Raw genomic sequence first — 25,609 nt, forward strand, 5'->3', positions numbered from 1 at the left:
CACTTCTTTTCGCTTCCTCGTGAATGTCCACAGATCTTTTTTTAAAACATATGAACGGTTGCATCTTTAGGCCTAATGTGCCAGTATCTCAGCCTCACATCTTTTCTCCTTTTTTCTGTTGTGCGAGAGGTATCACACATACACATGTATTTATTCAACTCGGGCTGCGTGCGTCACACATTTTCAGCTCTGTAGCGTAGCTGTGGCTCTGCTCTCACCCTGTGATTTCGCCACTCGGTCTCCGGTGGTTTCGTGCTATTCCGTGTGCCACCAGTCAATTAAAAAGCAACCGCAGTGTTTCAACTATGAGGGGATTGAACACTCTGAGGTCACCACAGTCTCCTTGACACCACAGGAGTTCAGTCCTCCTCCTCCTCCTCCTCCTCCTCCTCCTCCTCCTCATCAGCATTCTCATCCACATGTCGCTCCGGTAGATCAGATAAATGGATGTTAGTGAACGCTGAGTCACCTTGTTGCGTTTCTAAAGCGTAATATGATTTTAATTTTACAAGGTGACACGCTTGATGCCGGTGCTACAGACATCATTCTTCTACATCAAAGTAGAGATATTATAGAGAGAAAATAGGTTCTGTGTGATGTAGCAAATTTTGCTGTCAGAGATGATGCGAAAGAAACACAGGAACACTGTTTCAACATTTGGACGATGTTCATTATGTAATTCTGAATCAGGTTTATTTACATGATAATAGTGTTGTCTTTAGTTGACGAGCTATTGTCTGTGATCCATTTGGCTTATCTGGTGTGCAGAATGTTACGTAGTGGCAAGGTAACCAGCTGTAATACTGTCAGCTGATGTTGTAACAGGTAAGAACTGAGGATGAGCTGTACCAGTGTGAACTAGAAATTCATAAATATCAGGCAGAGCACCATTGTAAACATGTTAAAAGAAGTCTGGTGATATTTTAATTTTTCCTCATTGTTATCAATTCTCATAAAAAGACCAAAACCAACAATGAAATGATCCTGTTTAACAAATATTACCTGATATCATGTTATTGCTGTGTGTAATAGAACTACACAAACTATAGCTCCTCAGTGAGCCTCACTGTTGCACTAGGTGACATGTTACAGTGAACATGGCTGTTTAAAGTGCTTCAACTTTATCACACACTACTGAAGTTTGAGGAACTACTAAACCAATAGAATAAGAAAACACAAGAGTAAGCTGGGTGTATATATATATGCGCAACTTATAGTCAGGGTCGTCACAATGTAGTTAATTTTAACTCAGTCCCACACTCACCGTCCTGCTGCCATAAATCCCCACCAGCTCTTTTAAGTGATTATGTAGCCTTTTAAAACCAATTCAATGAATCGTGTGTTGACTTTTTAAAGATTTATGTCCTCAGTTGGAACAAACAGGCTCGGGGCTGAGAGCCATAGACAGGCTGAGGAAATGGGGAAGTATTGAGAAACAGTCTTAGGGTGTGTTCAGAAAGACTTGTTGTGCATAATAAAACTCAGTCCCCTCATCATTTCAGTGTGGTCACTCATCGATGCAGCAGGGGTGCCGGTGCAGAGGGCGTCTGGCAAAAAACAATTTACTTGCCTCAACTTTTGCTACAGTCCAACATCATCGGGCAATCCAATCAAATATGTGCAAGTGCACATACTCTGTGCAGTGTTTTGGCATGTGAAAAGCCCTCAAACTTGTGAATCTATTACTCAAACTGGACTTCCTGGATTGTATTTCATTGTCTCATTGACTCCCACTAATGCAGCTCCTTGTAATTTTTAACAGTGGGCTGTTTTTGGTCAGAACACCACTAAAGGATTGTTGACTTTGGTCATGTCACAGGGAAATATAGCAAAATGATAGCTTTAACCTTTAAACTTCTGCCTGTTGGTGTGTATGCAACCTTCACTCCTATCATTCAGGCCTCACTATTGTTGTGACAGTTGTTAAAGTTGGCCACAGCTATAAACCAATTTGGCATAAGCAACACGTGTCATTTCATGTACGGAATTTGAATGGATTAGAAGTCAAGTCCCATCCAGCACAAACCAAAACCGTACCGGGCAGGTTTTGGAGGGCACCCAACATCTCTCCTCAAGGACGGGGCGGGCCAACAGTGCTTAAACATAAAGAGGGGAAATAACCAAGGCTATTTTCAACAGTGCTGTTAGCTATTTCTGGTCACTGCGATTTGGTGTAACTCAAGCCAAAGCAAGGCTCCCGAGTGAGTCAACCCGCTTTATAAAAACAGTTTCTGCTTTATTGGATAGTTATATACACCCCGTCCACATGTAAAAGACTTCATCTGTGCATCAGGAATGGTTGCCAGATCATATTTACTTGTGTTGCAATGCTCTTAGATCTGCAAGTTCTTCTTTCTCAATCATAGAATGAGTTCGTAACTGTTATGTCTTGCATCATCTTCTCACATTAAAACTGGTTCTACTGTTTCTACATGTAGATTTACAGATTGCTACACACTTCCTTTGACATTGCTACATTTCTCTACTTGTGGGATAAAAAGTGATTCTTCATCTGGTAAAACAGCGTTTGATACTCTGTGGTCTGCCATGGCAGTCCTCTGCCTCTGCTTGTATGGTTGATTAATATTCCTCACTCCCTGACCTACATGGATTAATTCTGTTTAAAGATGTCTTCCCCCCCAAGCACAGCACCAAACTGGGACAGGCAGAAGAAGCATCAGACCAAGCAACATACATTTCCCATTTAAACTATCTTGTTGTCTTGGTGTCTTTTTCTTTGCCTTGTTTTTTTTTTTTTTCATTTACATTTTTTCATATTACACAGAGTATTTCTGAAAACATAGTTTGACCATCAGCCTGACAAGAAGACATTTTAGTCTAGCCTCATGTTTGATTTGTCTCCACAGGAAATTGCACCTAGCTTGCTTGAGCTATGGGGTCATTCCGTGTCAAATCAGACAGAATCCAGGAAAGTGGTTGCAGCGCTGTCTCAGATTGTGTTCAAAGTCTGCTTGTCTGCATAATGTTTGGGTCCCAAAACCATTCCCATCTCAAATGCCCTCTATTCCAATGAACATACTCTTTATCCTTTATCTCTTACAATTCCTATTACACAGGAATTCAATCATCATGGAGATACTGAGGGGAAAAAATATGTAATCCTGAAATGGATGTTTTCTGCCATAGGTAAAATATCTCTCAAATCTGTGTCTATTTTTGTATGAAGGAGAAAGGGAAGGACATTGGCACTTTGTACCCTTAATAACCATACATCAAACAATTTCCATGTACGTTTTTATGTTCCCACTAGTTCCCCACATACCGTTTTGGTCCCATGAAAATGACCAAAATATGCCACCACACCTTGTTTTATTCATAGTGTCTTCACGTCCATTAGTGGTAGACATCTCAAATATTGGCACAAAGTTAATAAAAGATTGTATTTGCAGAATGGTTTTGCTTATGCTTAATAATGGTTTTGGCATACAGAACACATGGTTGTCTTCCATCCTACAAAGTCTGGTGAGGCTAGGAACAACACTTTTTAATATTAATGCCCAAACATGGCTTCCCAGATAAGATGTTTTTGAGGATTTATAAATGAAATAATATCAAGGGCTGACAAAATATGAAAACATAGGATTTGAACAGAAAAATTGTACATGCCTTGGTTTTGGGACCCATTCCTGATAATGGACAAGGTTCCAACAGAATCTGAGAAGGTGCTGCAACAACATTATCTGGTTCGATATGGAATGACCCTGTTTTAACTTTTAAAAACTGATGCTCAGTACATTTCAGAGCTCTGTTGTTTGAATATGTGTGTAAATGAGCTTGAAGCAATGAAGTAAAAATGGTGCTTTATCTACATACAGTACAATAGGGAATAGAAAGCTTTATTCACACTTGAGTTCATTTCAGAACAAGATTTATTAACTGTCTGCATGAGGGTTCAATTTTTGTAATTTAGCTAAAATTCCTATTCTGCAGAGAGACTTACTTTGATGCATCAGTTAGTGCGCATTCTTGTATTCCTGTTCTCCTTGTACTCGTTTCCTGATCCAGATCGTCCAGTCTAGGGTAATAGATCATGGGTTTGAAGGCTTATCAGATGCCGAAACACTGAACAGGGGTTTATAACACTCTGAGACAGGATTTTACAACTCTGCAACATATGCACACCAGGCACAGATGTGGCGCAACACGTCCGCAGCATGGCCGCAGCAGAGCACATCCATTACAATCAACTGAAGCACCAGCTCTAGATTCTTGGTGTTGAGCCATTCCCCTCCAGGCAGGGTAGATGTATGTGGTTAGTCCTGCCCTTCCTCCGCATAGTTGATCATGTTCATGCTCCATCACTTGTCAGTCATCTTGATGTGACTTGATGAAACTCGGGCGGCTTTCACACCTGTAGTTCAGTTCATTTGGTCCAGACCGAGGGAGAAAATGATCAGTTGTTTTCCCTCTAGCTCTGGCCCAGTTCATGTTGGCTTTATACAAATGAACGAAGAGCTGTAAACATGTCATACAGACTGACTGGTAACTCATTGATTGGACAATTTGATGGCTGTCATCCTGCATCATCAGCGCTAGATGCACAAGGGAAAATCAAATACTGGCAACTGACAGCAGGTAATGCAGCACTTTAATGCTTCTTATGGGTTTATGTTCTCTGGTGTCACAATGAAATAACTGATTGTGGGCATTATTAGGATTATTAGACTGCAAATCGGTGTGCACATGGAAAAATGACAAATGGCAGACACAGGCAGAAAAAGGCGCGTCTAGTACAGGAACATAATAAGGGATTACTGTGGGATTGCTATGTCACGCACTTTTTAAAAGATTTAATAAACAGCCAATGTACACAGAGTAGGATACAAGAACAGCACAGTGCAGTTTAAACTGCTTCTGACTTGCTGAATGATCAGGTAAAATACTTGCTCTGTGCTGATGTGCATGGTCATCAAATGATTTGCATAAATATATACATTGTTGATACAGATACCCTCAGAAGTTAGCTTGAGTGTGTTTAGCATGAGATGAGCCAGCACAGGTGTCAAAACAGCAGACAGTCAGCAAAGCACTGCTGATATTTAATGTGTTTTTTTTAATAAAGGTCTTATCTACAGCACATTTACTGTAGCTTCACATTCAGCTGCACTGTGATAGCCCTTAATTAACTAATCACTGGCCAATGAAATGACGCTTTCAGGCTGATAACATATGTCATATTGTATGGAAAAAAATATTAACCAAGAAGAACTTTTAGCTGTTAATATTGCAACAAATGTCCATTGCTCTCTGGAGAAAACAGTGCTTATCAGCACATGTTTTTAAAAATATTGAAAGAGGCTTTGCTGTGAGATATTCTCGATGGAGATTATCCTAAAATCTTTATCGTCACTGAGCAGACAATCAAGGCCTTGTTCAGAAATATTAGAGTGGCTGGCAGTTGCCTCAAGGATTGATGATGAAGGAGAGACTGAATCATCAGACAGAAACAAAGAAATAACTGTCTGTTCAGTAGTCTGATGTAGGAAATCTATTACTGAAGTGGGGAAAAGATCAGGGACCAAAAGGCGATATTGTTGCTGTCTTTGCCTGCCCTTCAGCAGATCTCCTCTGTTAATCTAAAAACAATCAGCATCATGATATTCACTGCAGAACATTGAAAAAAAAAAATAGCGACCAGCAGGCCAAACAAACTTTCTAATCTGCTTTAATCCTCTTTCTGTAATGCGCGTTTTTGGTAAAGATCCTGCTTTTTAAAAACAAACTTTATATGCTTCATATTTTGTGATATTTGTAATATTTGACAGACTAACAGAGTATTTGTGCAGCCTGAATTAGAGGGAAATTATCATCATAATTAGACCATTACTATAACTGGAATTAGACACAAGCAATCAACTCTATTCAAAACTGTTGACAGTAAAAAATATATGGTTTACATATTTATTACTCTGAAAGTATACAAAAGGTAGTCAGCAGTTGGCCTAAATAACCTGTAATGGAGGTCAGTTGTATTTAATGCTGGTGATTTTGTTTCAGAACAGAAACTTTTTTTGCATTTATTATACTGGTATTGTCTCACAAAACAACCATTTAGCCATTAGCCTTAATCTTGGGTGGCCATCAGTAATAGCTTGTAGTGAGAGAATGAGGTCCACACATTTGTTTCAGTATGTGTTTAGCAACACTGGGATCAAGGTAGACCATTCTTGTCTGACATTCACTGTCAGGAGAAATACAGCTGCTGTGTCTATCTAAACCTCTTAATACTATTTTTAACTTCTACCTCCAGAGGTGCAAGTAAATATAGCATCACATACAGTGAAACTATGAATCCTACTGAACATAAAAATTGGTAACAGCATCGATAGCGGTCTTAAAACTTTGGATGAAAACATCACCTGATGCATCAAAGATGTGCTAATATATGCCTTGCTTGGCACAACATGATGTGGTCATTTGCTTATCTAAAAATCCAATAATGGGTGGAAAGTAGATAGTGATACATTTTCATAATCCCACACTTACACTGGACTATAAATAGGAAAATCTGTCAACTGAAAACATACTTTGTGAGTTTTATGAAATTATCTTCAGGTTGTTAAACTTGTACACTGAACAGAATTTTATTGTAGCAGTTTTGGGAACAAATACGTTCTGTGTTTTTCTTTTCCATTCGACAAATAAGTTGACCTTGTGCTGGGCGACTAGCACGACTTATTGCATGATGCAAACAGTGTGTGAGGTTCCCTGCTCTGTTTTGGCTCTGTGGAGAAACCCCTCAGCCAGTGTTTCCTGCTTCGTTTTGGGGCCACTGCCAAGCCACAAGTTTAGGATTCCCTGCGCATTTGCCCTCTTATCTTTGGCAGTGATTCATAGCTCTTAGCTCACAGACTGCTGTGGTACGACTGAGACAGATGTGTCAACTTGTGTGAAGGGGCAGTGTCAGTAAAGTGTGGGAGAAAATGAAGATAATACAAACATAGCAGCGTGGATTGTCTGTCATTGGCTTACCCATTGTTTAAATACTTAAGACTCCTACACACCTGTAATTAGAGTTTGGCACAATGGACGTAATTATACACAGTAACAATTGGGTATCAAATGCTAATATTGCTCACAGACAAAGGGAAAAATACTTTTCACCATTGTGCTACTTTGTGCCATACATCACCTTTTTAAACAATGGTTTAAGCTAAAATCAATTAAACTTATATAGAAATACCTCAATGGCACTTTCATGTAGATGGCAAGGCCAGTGGTAGCCTTGCAGTGAGATGGGCGTCATCATGTCCCACACTGGAAAACAATAGCTTGGTCTGTAATGCAGGGTTTTCTTTGACCAGGCCGACAGCACTTCAGATCAACACATATTTTCAAACATTCTGCCCACCCACTTTAAAAAAAAAAAAAGGGTTTATCATACATTCCCTGTAGTCACAGGTCTTGATTTCTGTTATTTTCCCACCTCGGCTGTGTGGCCACTGATCCCGGCTGAGTCATGGACTGATTGCTAAAGCTGGTTTTGAGAAAGAGTGGAAAGCATCTGTCTCAGTATGACGGGTCCTTGAGAGTGGAGGCCATATGAAGTGTGTGTGTGCTGGCTGAAGCCAAGAGGGTATTGGAGCACCGGAGCGTTACATTACTAGGATGACTGGTGGAGGGTTTTTTTGAGACTGTCTCGTCATCTGTCTCCTGTCTGCTGTCTGAGGAATTATTTGACTCCTAAGAGTATCCTAAAGCTGCTTCCTTCCTGCTACCTTCCTTCTGCTCTTTTTTTGGCATCTTCCTAAGGAAGCTCATGAACTAATATTGACAAGAGCTGTCTACCTGTTCCCTAAATGCTGCTATAAACAAAAGCCCATAAGTGCAAATATACCACAAATGATTTTTGGGGGAAATATACTGGATTATAGTTTCTCCCTCGAATGGTCTGTGAGTATTAAAACAATTTTATAAGGTCTGGTGTTGTGTGGATGAGGGAAAATTTCATAGAAACGCTATATTGATTTGAAACTCAATAAAATGGAGAGCAGCTTGTAGGAAACCTGCACTGTATTTTCATTAATCTTGTCTGCACAAGATCACGCTTTCTTAGTACTGGTTCTCAGTACAATACAACCTCAGCCTGTTCTTATTTCCTAGAATTATCTGAATCCCTACACTCCATTTTCTTTTATCGCTAGTCTGTGGCTGTCATGATTTGAACTTGAGAGAGCCCTGCCACGTCCCCATAAAGCATCCAAGGCACTGTTTCAGAGCTCCGATTGGTCTGGATGAGATTACCCTTCTAATGATCAAATTACTGGTCTAAAGTAATAAAGGCATAAAGGCAAGCAGGGGCAAATCAAATTATGTATTTTAAACCTTTATTTATGCAGGGAAACAGCGTACACCACACCACAGCTTTGTTTTCATAAATTGCCCATTAAATCCAAAGTCATGCAGCGGTGCAACTGAAGTATCTGGGTTGGGTGGTTTTTGATTGGTACTAAAGAAAAATAATGTGCATGTTAAGCTATATTGATTCTCACCCAGAGAGCTGCATCACCTTCAATTACACTGATTTCCACAGCTCTAATCCCAGTTCAGATAATATTGTAGAGGTCGTCACGATATGCTTGTTTAAGGAGAGAACGGTATGTTTTTTTCTTCATATGATCCTTGGATCTACATTGTCAACATGTGGGTCATAATACTGATCCTTTCTGAAGTAGCCTCTTGGCCTCTGCATCACCATGTAGGTGCATCAGGTGTAATCTCAGGTGGGGCCACAGAGTTCATGCAATCCAAAATACCCACACAAAACAGCAATCAGCATAAGTGGCTGGCTCCTATCATGTTGAAAGCATTTTTAGGACAACCACGTGTTGGCAGGCAGCTGCTCCACCCAAAATAATCTCCCCGAAAGCATAGTGTAATTAACAGATGGTGCCACTTTTTTTTCTGATAGGGGCAACCAGTATAGACGTGCCAGGGACCAACTTCATTGTTCCACCTGACAGCACTTTCAATGAAACTTAACATATGTAAATCTGGTTTTATGAAAAATGAACCTGGAGCCATTCGTGGCCACTTGGCGGACTTTCTTTTTCTTTCCCATCTGGGTCTGGAGTGTGGCTGAGCAGCCTACGAATCATGTGTGTGCAGAGTGTGATGTCACATCCACTTCATCCATTTGGTGACATGCTCCTGAATAATGTGATGTTAGATATTGCATCATATATTCCTCACCATGTTTACAGTTGTGTATGGAAGGGCACTCTGAGCTCCTGTGAGTCAGTCACAGAACATGTTGTACAGTTTGTTCATGTTTAATTATTGTATCCTTTTTTTTTTCTCACACTCACATACCACACTTTGACTTTGTGATACTGTTTTGTTAGAAGAACTTTCTTTTGATCTACACAGTCTAGTACAGAAAACACAGTCTGGCCAAATTTCAGTGGATTCATAAAGCAACCTACACCAGGGGACCGTCTCTGACGTACCCTTGAGTAACTCCTCGTCTGGTCTAGTGGAGCGACTAAGTGGCAACCATCTGAAACTTTCCCTGGGTGGATAAAGGTTAAAAACAGTGTCATGCTCCAGCACTTCTATAGGGAAAACAAGCTGAGGGCGGACAGATAGATAGATTGAAAGAATGAATTTTTCAGCACTCTCTGGGGAAGGGAACTGACAGGCTGGCTGATCCTCCATCCTCTCCTCTGCTTGAACTAGAAACAGTCTGTTTATTGAAGGCCTGAAGCTACAGCTTCCACCTTTGTTTGGGTGGAAAAAGGTAGAGAGGGGATGGTGAGCAGGTTTCTGCAGCATTTAGTATACCATGACGCCCTGCTTCTGCACTGTAAATAGCCAATACAGTTTTTCTGAAATTCGACAGATGAGTAGGCATGATGTTGCACATAACTAATCTTGCAAACTGGGCATCCCACATTAGGTTAAAGGGTACTTTGAAAAATGCGGTGCTATTCCAAGCCAAAAAGTAACTGCTTACAAACCAACTCCAAGGTTTAGAGGACTGAATTTTGAACACTTAAAACCTGCAAATGATGAAGAGAAAGCCATTTTATACATCATTTTACGCACATTGAAAGTTATGGTACATTATTGTTGTGCTGTGGTAACACATTACCTTTCTCCTGACAGATATGCAGTCGTCAGAGTGGCGCTGACAGGCCAGACTCTGGTTTAACACTATCATGGAGTCCTCCTCTGAGTCCCAGCAGGAGCCTGAGAAAACTTTGGTGAGTCAACACACACATATGTACTATAGGCACAGTTTTCAATTCCAAAACAGTCTCACCCACACTTCCAAAATAAAGGATGTGAATACATTTTTAAAAGTTATGGGGTTTTTAAAGGGAAAAAGTAGAAAAAATTGGGACTTAAGAATTTAAAGTAAATTTTTTTTGTCTTTTGGAATGATCTTCTACATATTCTGTCTATACATACAAACATACATGTACAAGTAAATCATATGTAATATATATTCTGTAGGCTCCAGCTAAGGGCAAGCAAGTATTCTTAAACCCACCCAACCACCCTGTCTCCTTAACTGTTAGGCACTGATAATTGCCCCTAATTATCGGTGGTCTTTAATCAGCAACTGTGTATAGCTATAAGTCGGAAAGGGTTCCTGTTTCCCGTTGGCATTAGTGACACGACGTCCGCTCCAGAAGCACACTATCTGAACCTTAATGATTACCCTAAGGTGCTAATATTGCTAACCTGCCACAGGCTTGTCAGGCTCACAGAGGCAGACACTGCACTTTGTTGCATGTAATTAAACTTCTGTGTTTGTGTGTGTTTGTGTGTGTGTGTGTGAGGCATCTTCTATCATCTTCTATCAGGCATCATCATCTTCTCTTTTTTTTTTTTTTCAAGTCAAAATTCTCTAACTCCGGTTTCTCAAATGTGAATATTTTCGGGGTTCTTTAGTCTATGACAGTAAACTGAATATCTTTGGGTTGTGGACTGTTGGTCGGGATAAAACAAGACCTGTGAGGACATCACCTTGGGCTTTGGGAGACGGTGATTGATGTTTTTCACCATTTTATAGACCAAACAACTGATCGATTAATCAAGAAAATAATCAGAGATTAATTGATAATGAAAATAACCATTAGTTGCAGCCCTAATGTTTATCTACGATCTGCCAGTTCCACATGAGGTTTAAAAGTAAGACTGCTATCTAACTAAATTCCCAGGTATTTGTACGATTGAACAACTTCAATTTCAGTACCATTAAGTGTGTGAATGGAAAGAGGACGTACAATGGAATTATGCATTCTTGTGAACACAACACATTTTGTCTTCTTGGCATTCAGTACAAGATTAAGGTAATGCAGAGATGTCGTGAGAATGTTAAAGGCAGACTGTAATCTAGACACATCTTGAGTGGGAGAAGTCACATGCATACAAGATTGCATCATCTGCATAAAAAATGGATATTATAAGTTTTGATTGTAAATAATAATGGACCAAGCACAGAACCTTGTGGTACCCCTCAGTTTTTGCAGGGGAATTTGATCTGAGACAGGCGGTACAGATCGCCTGTGTTCTATCAGATAAATATGTGGAACCAGTTCTGAGCAAAAGCACCCCATATCCTCACCTATAATCTCATTCAAGAACCTCAACATATTCAAATATAACAGAGCAAGGATGGGAAGCAGTGGCAAGTCCAGTCAGCACACCCACACACACCCACACACATAAAATACCACTTCCCTCCTCTCAACTCCCACAATTCTGATTCATTTCACCGTAATCATAGTCCTCAGTAGCCATTTTTGCAGTGAGCAGGAGGGCAATTATAATTGCAGATACTTAAGGTGATAACAGCATTGGCCATCTCTCCCACAGGCCTCCACACATAATGACACACAATGGGATTGTATGGGAGCAGAGCTGAAAGTCCTTTCCTATTTCTTTGAGTCTTGCTTAGAGTGGGAGTGAATTTTAATAACACTCAATCTCTGTTATTAGTGCAAGCTAATTTCTCACCCCGCCTTCTCCAGAGCCTACTTCAGTGGCTGCATAATTAAACTGCTGATGCATAAATTGGTTTGAAAGCCATGTCATTGTATTTACAGTTTCTTTTGAATGCTTTCTTTCGGATTGAATTGAATTTGATGAATGTGTACTTCTCTGCGATTTAGCAATAAACCTCCTTTGTGGATGCTCTAGGGCAGCATGTTATCACTTGGATCACACATTATGAGCGATCGCTGTGCCAGGATGGTGTGAGACATAGACTGTGGGACGTATTGTGTTGCTGGCATATCCTGCTGTTTGCTGAAAGGGCCCGTCGGTAGGGAGGATGGCTACCAACATGAGATGAAAGCCTCTGGGAAGCATGCCAGGTGTCTGCCGCTTCTCCCCTCGCTCTGACATCCTCACAGTCAGGAGACTCTTCAGGAAGGTTGATGGCAGCCAGCCCCCTTCCTGATTCAAACATCCACCACCATTCAGTCTGCTGTCATTTGCATTGTACATACTTTAATGAAAGTGCTGGTGACCTGCTGTTCAGAATAGGCAGCAATGAAAAGGCACATAGGCAACCATTATGCACTTGGACAATGGATGTGAGGTAGCTTAGAGGTAAGAGAAGAGGATCTGTGACTAGGACTTGAAATGCCCTTTGGCAAGGCACTTCAACCCCATTTGTTCCAGAGGAGCTTTACAGTTGCCAACAGTACAAGGCTGGTTGTGCTGGGAAGCTTCCAGGTGTGAATGAAAGGCAGGATATTGCTGGGAAAAGAGATAAGCTCAATTCTTTTTTTATGAAAAAAAAAAAAAGTCGATGCAGTCTCAAGAACAAGATATCTACAATTTCCTTCTGGTGCAACTACACCCTGTGCCATCAATAGGTATGCATAAAACATAGTTAGGCCCATAATGCCTCTGGATGGCTCATGATCGAGTCTTCATATCCCAGAATCATCCCCATGCCCCCAACTCTTCTTTCAACACCAGTCAGTCCTATACAATACAATACACTACCCCTGAAGCTACAGGAAAGTAGTACAGAACTTGAGTTTGAAAGTCTGCTATTAAAAGGAATGAGATAAAGGATTCTGACCGAAGTGTGCATTTTTCTTGTTTATTGCAGAAAAATACCTATAACGACAGTCCGTGGAGGCCAAGATTGCTTTCATAATAAAAATCGACAAATGGTGTAAACCCTGTTAATGGACTCTTTTCATGCATGTCTGGAGGCCCTTTGCTATTCAATGAATCATAAATATGAAAATCTAAATCAATATGATATTTGCTGAGTTGTAAGTTTCCCAATATGCATGGAGTCAGGTGTATTCAGAGAGCACTTTCAAGCTACACTAGTGGTGTGGCTCGCAGAATAGCAATATGGTCTGCCTGTCCACCACTTTGGTCCAGACTAAAATATCTCAAGAACTGTTGGATGAATTGCCATTAAATTTGAGTTAATTTGAGGATTTGAGGTTAACATTTGTGGCTTTTAGTGAAATGTCCTGACAACTATATGATGGATTGCCATGACATTTGGTAGAGATTCATGGTCCCCTCAGGATGAATTGTAATAACTTTGGTTTCAGTGGGTTGGTGAATACCCACATAAACATCTTGAAAGTGATAATTTTGCTGTGGTTAGGCTATATGTGATGCTCATCACACGCCTTGTGTCTGCATTGCATTATAGTTAATTGAAGCTAATGTGGCGAAGAAGCTGATATCTTTGCCGCGTCAGTCATGGATTTGTCCTTGTCGTGCAGAACATGAAAGAACTAATTTACTTTGTTAGTGACATTAAAGGTGCAGTGTGTAGAATTTAGTGGCATCTAGCAGAACAGACTTGGCAGAAACCTCACCACTAGATGCCACTAAATCCTACACACTGCACCTTTAAGACTTGATGTTTCCCAATGATGTTACAGATAAGATATAAAACACGCAAGCTATGCTAGAAATAGCTGTAATATGACATCCTATTGTCTACTTGAGCCCAGTTATTAACAAAATTCAAAGAGGCACAATTAAACAAAACCAAAATGCCACCAAATTGCAAGACACAGTGCCAGTCATCCAAATATACAGTAACATTTAATATTACAGTACCGAGAAAGAGTCAAGTCAATTTTAACATGTGTACTCACATGTTTTGGTTGCTCCACAAGAAGTGACAAACTTCTACCTTTGACTTCCTCACGGCTCAGTGGGGAAAATGCAAAACCCAAGGGGAATTTCACACTAAAAATAATTTTTACAAAGTGACCAAAATACTTTAAGATACAACATGTAAGAATTGGCCAGAATTTTAGTTTAAAACATTCCCAAATTAACTTAAATTATCAACAGAAATAACAGTTTTGATGTTATGTCAAACATGTATCTACATGTATTTTGTTGTACAGATATCTAATTAAGTTAGCATGCTAACCAGCTAGCTCCTGCCCCCGTCCAGCCCGTCTTGTCTCTTGTCAGGCTGAATGCTGTTGAAATTTTCACTGTAGGACTGTTAATATGTCACTTTATTAAGTTTTAATATTTTTTCAGGTGAGAAAGTAACCATGTAGACTCCCAATATGTGGTCAGTTTATCCAAATAATATCTGGTGATATGCTGCCCCCTATTTGTTTGGATCAGGAGGCCAATTCTTACACATTATACCCTGTGAAGCCCAAATATAGAAAAAAATGAGCAAAATTTTTTTTCACCTTTCAGATGTTGTTTTAAGAGGCCTCTGATGCAGAAATCAAAGAGTTTTCAATTTTTTTACGTTTTAGTAAGTTTTTAGGGAAATGTTGTAATATTCCAACGTTGGGCTTAGCTGGGAGCAGAATTTCTGTATTCGTACTCACATCCTCTGAACAAATACACAGAACAATTAAGGGTTAATTTGCGGGGTTGACTTCTTATATAGCCCCATAATAGTATATACCATGAATAATAATCACACAACAGTCATATTTTTTATGAACAGTCATTTATTAATTAAAAAAAACAGAACAAAATTGTATTTGCAAAACTGAATTTCGTCTCTGTCCCAGTATTCAGCCATGTTCATTTGCAGTGATGGTCCCAAAGACACTTCTTTTCTTCTGAAAAGTAAAGATGAACATCCCACTTGCTGCATAGCGTGTTGGTTTATCCTTTATTGCAGTGTCTGCAGCATCCTCTTCGTCTTCACTGGAAAATGTGCGATTTTTCAGCGAGAGATACCTTGTCACAGGGCACGGTGTGTTTGTTTGATTGGGGCTCGATGTCCACATAATCACCGGCTGGGAAGTCAGTGGGTTGTTGGTTTTTTCGTCCACTTCACTGGCATCTTCATCTGCCTCTTCATCACTCGCGTCAGTGTTGTCTGATTCCATTTCAAAATCACTCTCTCCATTTTGGATGGCAACAATCACATCCTGCACACTGTATAGAAGACCTGCCTTTGCTGGTTGCGTTCAGAAATGGAAAAAGTAAAAACAAATAATAATAAATATATGTATTAATGATACATATAAGTATTATATTGTATTAGATAACCTGAAGGAATAGATAGGGTGGTGGACCAAGTGTTCAGGATTGAGAGCCAAGTATTTTCCAGGCTAAATAATATCACTGCAAATTAATCCTAATCCTATTTACACATTCCACTAAATTCTCACAACACTGTCTGACTAGCCTATTATGCTCTCTACCTATCATACCTAAAGGAGTAAAGGAGTACCCAGAACATTTACATCCTCACACATGTCCCTGAACAATGCAACAACTATCCCCCAAAACATTCAGAACAGTCAGAACCTGTTTCTAACTAATGTAACAGGCAACTATTTGGGCAAACAAACAAAGCCCAGAAAAAAGCCCAGGATCAGTTAAATCTATTTTTAACTGATAAGTTACAGATACCAGTTTCTGGTTCATGTTATGAACATGTGAGAAGTGCAGTGTCCCCATGTCATGTGTAAGGTGCACATGCTATTTTGGCTACCACTCTAACCCAGCATTGTAGAATTACAACATAGACATAACAAGCTCAAAATCAAGTTTGATGAATGTATTCCACAATAACTAAGTATCTACACGTTCTAGACATTGTAATCATCACAACAAAAAATATTCAAGGCATGTTACTTACTTCTTTCTTGACAAATCCGGTCCAATAAAACAAGAAGATGAGCTTGATGGAAAGTTTGTAGGTAGTGAGAGTTCATGGCCAGATGGCCGGACCTATAAATACATTTACTATAAAATAGCATTGCAAGGATAAACAATAGGACCCATTGACTATGTAAATGTGGTCTTTAAAAAAAAAAAAAAACATTAACAGATTTTTTTAGGATAGCTAAAAGTGATTGCTTAATCCTGTAAAGTCCACTGTTGCAATATTACAACAACCAGTGTACATCTGGCATGGGAGTATTTTATGAAGATAGACTTGAAAAATGTAAACACATCCTTTTTATTTTTGGTTCTGCTGTTTAAAAGATATTTCTAACCATCAGAGCTAGGTACACTCTCTGTTTCACCACATAATGTGACAGGAATGAGCCACAGGAGGCTGCAAGAAGCCAGAGGTGAAAATTGGCTCCAGGCTGCTCTTAGGGAGTGAGAAACTGAGGCTGCATCAACTTCTGTACATCAGTGGACTCAGGGTGCTGTTGACAGAGCCGAGCTGACAGCCTGGGCTCATGAGACACATTCCCACCACTAAAGTAAATGGGTTAAGATAAACAGGAAAAGCAAGCTTATCCTCCACGGTTTTTAGCTTGGCTCCAGACTTGGAAAAACTGCAAATGAAAGTGAAAATGTGCACTAACTTTGAAAAGACTTGACAAAGTGTACTTTAGATGATGTGGGGGCAGTTGCAAATTGTAGCATTCAGGTTTTGAGCTCGTGCAGTATAGAAATGGAGTGTCTCCTGCCAAGATTAGTCCAGTTCTTCTCCCTGATGGAGAAATCAGTCTCTTTGCTGGGCCAAGGTAGTGGGTGGGCTGTTGATTTGAGGGCAGTAATCAGGACTGTATGGATTTATTGACACTGAGAAGGAAAAAGGCAGGGACACGTAGCATCACGTAGATTGGATAATTTGTGGGAAAGATGTGTGTGTGTTCCCCTTAAAGATACAGCCATTAAAGTATTGTTTTTTACTATAGGGCTCTATACGAATTGTCACAAAGCTCTCTGTGAATCAGTGAGCGCATATTGATGTCCATGGATGACATTGATGAAGGTCGTATAGCCAAAAATGTTTTGTCTTCTTGTCCTCTGTAAATAAAGTGACCTCTGGTTAAAGAATGCGCCTGTCCTCTCATCTTCCAGTCCATATAATTACAATGCACCCATTTTTCTGACCGCAGTGGAAGCTCTACATGTAAATCAGTGAGTGCATACATGAACCATGAACTGACACACATCCCAGCTCAGAGTATTCAGTTCCTTTGGTTGGAGGACGGTGATTTATATGGTGTGTCAGCCCATGGGCTGCAATGATGATAAAAGTATGTTTTCTGCTTGCTTCAGCACTGAGAAGTGAGAGGAGTGGCGACCATCTTCACAATAATACAGCGGCAACCATTATGTATGTCCCCTTTTACAAATGTATCCTGTAGCTGACATACACTGGCACTGTATACCGCCCCTATATACAGTCGTTCTCATAGTTGAGAGCCATTCAAGCATGCATACATTTATCCTCCACTGAGTGCAAAGTATACAGAATGTCATATACTACAGGAGCTATAGAATAATATACTCTTTGTGATGTTTATCTCTTAGAGATGGAGACAGTGTGGCAATGGTTGAGAAAGAACAATAGAACTTGTACAACCCTTGTTCTATGAGTATGAGTGAGATATAGCAGATATTGAAATGAATGCTATGAAATAAGGCTGAGTGATTTGGCAAAAAATGTAATCACAACAATTTTTATCAGTTTGTTGATGATATATACACAAGTCACAATTTCCGTTGAGCTTAAAGGTATAGGATACTCAAAATTGTGAATTTGTATTTGCTTAACTGCTGTTAATTATGTATTATCTTACCAATTTCTGTAAATTGGTACGTTGTTTATTTCCTGGTTCAAATACTAGGTTTTAAACCTGTTTGGCAGTGTTTTGTCAGAGGTTTGTTTGGTCGATTAACAGCATTAAAAGCAGATAATGTTAGTTGTTAGTTTCTCTTAGTGCTGTGCTGTTTGTTTCAGGGGATGTGACAAATTGCTTGTGTAATTGCTATAACTATCCTTGTTGGCAGAGGTTTTCAGCTTACTTACCAATATACACAACTTGTTTGTTTCATTTCAGACTTTAAGTAGCCCCATTTTCATCTTTAAGTAACTCAAGTATCTTGTTACCTGCTTTATCCACAGCAGCTCTTTGTGTTTAAAGTTGAGATGTTTTCTGTGCTGAACGAGCTTCCTCATATAGAGCATATAGAGCCACATACAAACAAAACAGTTAAAAGTCCAAGCAGTGTTTGACACAAATGTAGAGGCTGAAAATAATCTGAAATTTGTTTTTTTTTCTTGTGATGTCTAAATTAGGTTACCCTGTTAATACTGTTGTAGAAGGTTCTGCTTTTCTCCAAATGACTGAGTTGCAACATTTTCTCAAGAAAAAATAACAGAAAACCTAATTCTCTGCACTTCGGACTACTGTTACTAGTCTTGTGCTGTCCCCACAGTTACTACCATAAATGGGCGCTTTGTTGTTCCTTCTTCTTCATGAAAACATTGTCAAAGTCAGACTGAATCACGCTCAGCAGGAGTTTCCTGCCTGCAGCTGAGCTCTTTGGTCTAATTAAAATAACCAATGTTCCATTGCAAATGAACTTTACACTTCTGGATGTGGTGGATGTTGTTCATTTGGTTGATTCTCTTACTTTCAGTCTCACTGAAGGATGTTTTGGTTTGTTTGACTTAGTCTGCAACCACAGTACAGTGCGAGAAACAGGTCTGTTTTTTCCCAGAAGCGAATCATTTCTCTCATCTAACCCCATGATGTGAATCATGGTCATCTCTCTCAGCAGACTAGATGTAGACTTCTCCATTACAATTGCTCTTTTGTAGGCCTGTTAAGAAACATTTAGCCCATTTCCTCAATTAGAACAGAACAGTCAACTTTTTCAATGTGCACCACTACTCTAAACATCTGTGAAAGACGGTTTCCAAAACATGAAACAGCAAGTATCTTCAAAATACAAGATCTGCACGCTCTTACGCTTGACTCATTTGCATCTAGTAGCTGCTTAATCCAACCACAGTCTCTAACGGTTGATGCCTTGTTAACACTGGTAATATGTGTTTTGAGGAATTGTTAAATGTAGAAGTGTGCCAATAAACAGGAAAAAGAAGATGAAGAAGAAGCCAATGTAAATGATGTAAAATGTTGACTAATGGTTTTATCTTCAAATCAAGTGGTTTAGATCATTTACTTAAACTGTTTGCTTGCTTACAACCTGTATGATTGTCTGACTGCTCATGCCCTGATGGTCAAAGCTGTTATAAAAGGCCATCATTTTAAAACTGGGTTTGTTTTTATTGCCCCTTTTTAAAGCTGCACTAATCAATATTTTTATATTAATAGTAGATTAAATGACTAGGTGTAGTGTGAAAGTTGTTTCTTATAGTAACAAATCCACTGAGAATTATCACCCAACTCTGCAGTTCCTCTCAGGTCAACAGAGAATTTTAGCGTCTTTCAGCTCATTGTTTTGCTTTTACCAGCAATTTCCTGTTTTGTTTTACTCTCAGCACACTCATCAATCTTGTTTGCAGCCAGAGCAGGCATTGGACTTTTGGACTTACATTCTTTGAGTTCCCAGCAGTGTTTGTTTTGACAGTAAATTTTGATTTGGTTTTAGTCATAGTCTTCTGACTAAAATGCCATGCAGTTTTAGTCATATTTTAGTCATCTGAATTGTTTTAGGTTCAGTCTAGTTTTAGTTGACTAAACATCATAAGATTTTAGTGACTAAATCTACAGTAGATTTGACTAAAATCCAACAGGTTTAGTTAAAGTGTAATGCATTATTTAAATGTTTCTCTAGAATTTCCAGTTAATTTTATGTATATACACAGATTGCTCTACAAACTCATTATAGACTCCTGGAGGAAACATCTATTTACCTGTTACTATGGAATGTTATGAAGGTTTGAATGTGCAATACAGACACATATTGAACTGTTGTGATATGAAACATGTCTTACAAATACAAATAAAACCAAGTCTCATATCAAACAAACAAGAATATGGCGTTGCTTTTTTGCAAAAGACCATCTCAGACAATAACAAAATAACACCAATGAGCATTAGGCCTGTTCTCCCTGAATAATTAGATAACCTCTACTGTCTCCATCATTAGAACAAAGTCCTCATCTTCACTTGTTGTGACCAGTAATCCTATGCGCCCAATCCTTTTAGCTTTACCCTCCTCCTTGTTGTTCTGTAGAGTCACTTTTGTACTTAGAAGAGCTGTTAAAATATTCTGCTGAGATACATTAGCTTTATTTGCACTCTGCGGCCCTTCGCTGTCATCCGAGTATCCGTGAGGTTGACTAAGGGGAAAAAAATCCAGTTGTGATTTTTCTCTCTCACCCCCTCCCCTCCCCTCTCTCACACAGCATACTACATTTCTGCTCCTTTCTCCCATCATAGGTCTAACATTAAGTTAACAATAACATTAAGTTTAACATTATTATTATATTTTTGACATGTTGGTGTGGTACTGAAAGCTCAATGTAAACATTTCTTCAGACATGCATTCTTCTGTTTGTTCTATTTGTTTCAATTTGAGGACAGTGAAACTTTACACTTATTATCTTTAATGTGTCAATCAATCTTTTAATTTACAATCTAAGATTAGCAACTCTGGGTCATTCACCTCTCTAATCAGTACAGGACAACGGTGCTTTCAGGATGACTCTTCTCCAAATGTCACTTCAAGATCGTTGTGTTTTTACCAGTGATTGTCGGTCCACACGGTCTACAAAGGGTCTTACAGGGTCTTGTTTTGTTTGACATCAAATGTGAATTTATGCATATGTCTGATATCTTCACATCTCATCTCTCCCCCAACATTTTTGTCTAATTTTTATTCATTGACAAAAGTGTCAATAGATAGTTTTTGTCATCATAAATTAGTTTTCATTTACTTATTGTCTTGTTTTCGTCAGTGAAAAAATATCGTTGACGAAAACTATGACGAAAATTACTCATCAACGAAATTAACACTGGTTTCCAGACACAAGAGTGGCCAGAAACACGACGAATCCAAACGAATGCTAATGTTGCTCCATGGCTGCAGGGTGTTCACTTCACAACTGTTAGCTAACTTTCACCTTAACAACTTTAAAAGGAGATGATATGTCAATGTAGTCTTTACAGCTTGTTCCATTGCCCCCAAGTGGCTAAAAGTCAATTAATGCTGCCTTTAACATCACAGCTGAGGACAAGACGAGAAACTCTCATTCCTTGAGATTTTTCCTAGTTTGAACTTTTGCCCTTTTAGTCATAAACTCAGTTTGCTTCGTTAATCAGTGATGTCGGGTCCCAGAATGAATGACTCCACTTAAAAATTCACCTGGAAACAGACACAATATCTCTGCAAAAAAACAAAATCTGTCAGAGCAGACTGTGCCTTTTGAAGTGTCTTGCCAAGGAGATTAGAAAACAAAGATGTGAAACATTGAATTTTCACACGGTCATGTGTTCAGAATACTTTATACTGCTGCCAACTGTTATCAAGCTCTAAATCATATCTTAAGCTAGCTGGTGATTTGGTGAGCACGACTATGGGCTGCAGTCTAATAGTACTGCTTGCTGAGAACAGCCACTGTTGACTATTGAACTGCTTGTGCTCTGTGTTTTCCCCATTTCCCATCCTCCTCATCCTAATTGCAGTACAGAATACTCCCAAAAATGTGAAAGTGTTGTGAAATGTAAACACAGCAGACCTCCGTTTCACCTTGCCCGGGGAGTCTAAATGTGTTTGTTGTCGAGGCGCGCATCGAGTCTTCTTTTACTTTTATTGAACGAAATTCAATTTAGCGTGTTGCCGCAACTACAAAACACTGTGTTGTATCTTAAAGTGGCCCCAGTCGTGTGGTGTGTGGGGAAAACAGTTGAGTTAATGGAAACGGTAGCAGAGGAGAGAGTGCATTAAAGCTTGCGATATTGGGCCCATAATAAGGTAGTGGGGTGGCTGTGTGTCGTGAGCACGTCGTCCTCTGGGGTGATTTTCCATGATGGCTGGGGAGATTGGCTCGCTCGCTTTGGTGTATTGGTGCAGAAGGGCCTCAGTCAACAAGAGCATGAGGAAGAGCCGTGTGGTTACAGTAGCTGTCCTCCAGGGCGTACACAGAGCTATAGCTTGCTCTAATAACTGCTTCAGTACACTCAAAATCTGATTGTGGCTTTCAGTTCAGCCCCTTTTACAAACAGCGACAGCCTACTTCCTTGTTTTTGTGGTCATGGGGTGTTTTGCTAGTTTGTGTTTCAGATGATGTTTGTCTGAAAAGTATGCTTGTATTTAAATGCCTGATTGGTGGTTCCTTAATGTAGAGGGAGAATAGCGGATGGAATATGGATGGATGGATTGTTTGGTGCTTTGAAAAGCACAGCCAGCTTTGAGGCCTGAGAAAGAGCTGAGGAAGAGTAAACAAATGCTGGTGATGTAACAAATTTTACAGAGTAGGAAAAAGAAGAAAATTAAAGAAGGCTGCGAGTGATGAGAGAAGAAGTAAAAGAGAGGGAAGAGCACTCATCAGAGAGAGAGAGAGAGAGAGAGAGAGAGAGAGAGAGAGAGAGAAAGGGAGGGAGGCTCAAATTCTCTTGCATGCTTGTTCCCTCTGCCTTGTCTCCTCCCTTCAGTGTTTCTGTGTGTGTGTGTATGTGTGTGTGTGTGTGTGTGTGTGGGGGAGAGAGACAGGGCTGAGCTCAGTGGCTTGTCGTACCAGGTTTAGTCCGACCAAGACGGAGTAGCAGCGACAAGCTCACCTCCCTCGACTGACACACGGCGCGCATTTCCTCCGTCTCTGTAAGTCAACCTTAACGCTGTCTGCTCTTAAAACGGGAAACAGGAGTGGGTGGATTAGACTGTATGTCAGTCTGAGTGGCTGGCTGGCTGATGCAAGTCTGAAGTAGATCATACTGTGTAGAGTTGCATTTGAAGAATTGTTTTCAGCTCTAATATGTAGACATCTTTAAAAGTCTGACATCTGATCGTAGAAAATAAATATGTGGTCATGTGGTGTTGTCAGAAAAAGTTTTTTTTCAAGCTTGACACTTGAACACAGTCTACTGCGTTTCCACTCTAACAGCTTGTTGTTTGCTCAGTATGTTACCGCTGAATGAAGAAGGGCTACGTGTACAGCTAACGCAGATCATGCTCTTTCTATTAGCATAGGAGAGAGAGTCGCATGGCTCAGTATTTGATGCTTCAAGTGACTTCACAGTGCTTCTTGTATTTATCTGAACTGGGAAGGCTGCTGCAGGCTGATAGTCAAAGCATGGATCTAATCAGGGCTAATGACAGAGGGGGAGGTCTGTTTCTGGTTGCTTGCAACAGAAGAAGGACCCACGTCAGACAGCTACAGGCAGGGAGACATAGAAACATGATAGCTCCTTAATGCAGCTCTCCCAATTAAAAAAACCCAATGAGGCTTTCAAGTTAAAACACAATGAAAAGCTTTTATTTTCTATCTGGCAGTCACATACATCAACTGCAAGAATCAAGATTCTTAATTGTTACCTAAATGTTTTACTATGTGTGGCTCATTTGAATGAGGGCAAATTAACCAATTATCTATTGTTAGGACTAGTTCAGTGGCCGTTCAAAATGTGCCTGTTTGAAACGGGCTGATTGCTTGGCCTCTGGTATTGCTGCTTCAACGCATATAAAAATGAATATAGTGATGTGTGGATGAGTATATACACCAACAACATGAAAGAAACTTTCTATAATACACAGATGTTAAGTACTCTGATAGAGATTCTTTTCTCGTTTCAAGTATAAAGAGGGCTGCATTTAAAAATAAAATACATAACAGAGAGCTTTTGAAAAAATTGGCATCCTAAAATAAAGTGGATTGATCGTATTGGGCTGTTAGATTGTTTATTTTCAGTGGCTTCAGTTAGGATTATTTGAGTGCTGAAACCAGTTGTGCTTATATAGAGATGGGACTCGAGAAGATCTAGTTGAAAACCGGTTCCAAATTGTCCAATCCATCAGAATCGTATACCTCCAAGCTTATCAGTTCCTCTTACCGATGCCCGGGCATGTGATGTTATCAGAACGAAAAAGGCGGAACTCAATTGCGATGGCAGTGCAGCCTCCGGACTGTCTACAGCGCACACATGCTAGAGTTACATTCGGCTATCTTGTAATTCATCTTCAAAAAAGGCAGCGGTTGCAAGCATTAGAGTAAATAATTACCTTTGAGAGACAAATGTGAAGTATTCTGTGAACTTTCTATGCCGTCACTCAGAGTCTAACGTTAGCGGAGAGGAGCAGCGATCCCAACACACACTGCAGCATTAAACATCTTGAGCCAACTCTGAGGTGAAGAACATAACTCTGTGCTCAGTCTGTTTCACCTCAGAAACCCTGCGTCCGTTCAGCGTGTTGGACAGCGATGGCTTTTCCCCGGAGCTAACGGCGCAGCAGAGAGGCTGCTCTCCACTGCTGGAGACATGACGTTAATAACAACACAGCGGAGCACTCCTCCTCCTCCCCCTCAGTTTGTTATTCTCATACAGACAGGAGACTGTACGGTCCTGTCTAATTAATTAAATAATTAATTAATTAATGCAGTTAACTTGTGGTTGCGGACCATTTATTTCACCTACCAGTTATGTTATCAGATTTGTCCTGTTGTTCTTTGTATTCACTGCTGCATTTGTTGGATGTAATGAATGAATGAAAAGGAGAAATACGGAGGAGGAAAATGAGACATAAACTAGTCATCTGTCTCCACAGTAAATCACTTGTTGAGTGTTCGATGGTTGTTTATTTGTGAACATACAACGAAAGAACGTAATCGTTGTGAAACAATCAGAAAATGACGCATTTTTGTCATTCTCTCTCTCAGAGAAAGCTTGCTCATGCTCTCCGCTGGCCTGCCCTCTCTCTCTCTCTTTCTTTTGGTCTTTTTTAAAACGGGTCGGGAAACCCACAACAAAGGTTTACTCTTAATGTTATCAAACAAAGAGAGATGTCGTCCCGTCCTCTCTATCATGGCAGGGTTGTAGAGCTCTGATCATGACATGCAGTCGCAGAGCCCAGAAGCACCGCCCAGCTGCTGCAGAGCGGAGCAGGTCGCTGATCACTTGTTTATTCAAAGTTTATTGATATTGAACCTGTCGTGTGTCCAAATTGCACCAAAATGAAACACTCATCTTGGGTCCTCTGCAATACACCTGCCAAGTGTGAAGTCGATCAGATGAACGGTAGTCGAGATACACAAAGGACACACATACATACATGCTAGGGGTGCAACGGATCACAGAACTCACGGTTCGGATCGTATCACGGATTTGAGTCACGGATCAGATCTTTTTTCGGAAAAAAAAAAAGAGGGAGACAAATAAAATTTTGTTTTCCATGTATTCTGTAAAACACTTGCAGCATGGAACTTTTACCTATGGTCTTA

The 25,609-nt window shown here is 39.9% G+C and overlaps 1 protein-coding gene across 6 annotated transcripts in view; it reads left to right on the forward strand.

Annotated features, from left to right (window-relative positions):
* Nucleotides 1–25,609, forward strand: part of osbpl8 (oxysterol binding protein-like 8) — a 99,769-nt gene that overhangs the window by 15,927 nt on the left and 58,233 nt on the right. For 4 of the 6 annotated variants that reach the window (XM_044342869.1, XM_044342871.1, XM_044342868.1 and 1 more), the window contains one exon: nt 10,129–10,226. In XM_044342869.1, coding sequence (XP_044198804.1) covers nt 10,182–10,226 — 45 coding nt within the window. In that variant the 5' untranslated portion in view covers nt 10,129–10,181. Of the gene's footprint in view, nt 1–10,128; nt 10,227–22,892; nt 22,996–25,609 lie in introns of those variants that run through there. The other 2 variants (XM_044342872.1, XM_044342874.1) reach the window with 2 other exon arrangements.

Source organism: Thunnus albacares, chromosome 23 (assembly GCF_914725855.1).
Source record: "Thunnus albacares chromosome 23, fThuAlb1.1, whole genome shotgun sequence".
NCBI classification, from domain to species: Eukaryota; Metazoa; Chordata; class Actinopteri; order Scombriformes; family Scombridae; genus Thunnus; species Thunnus albacares.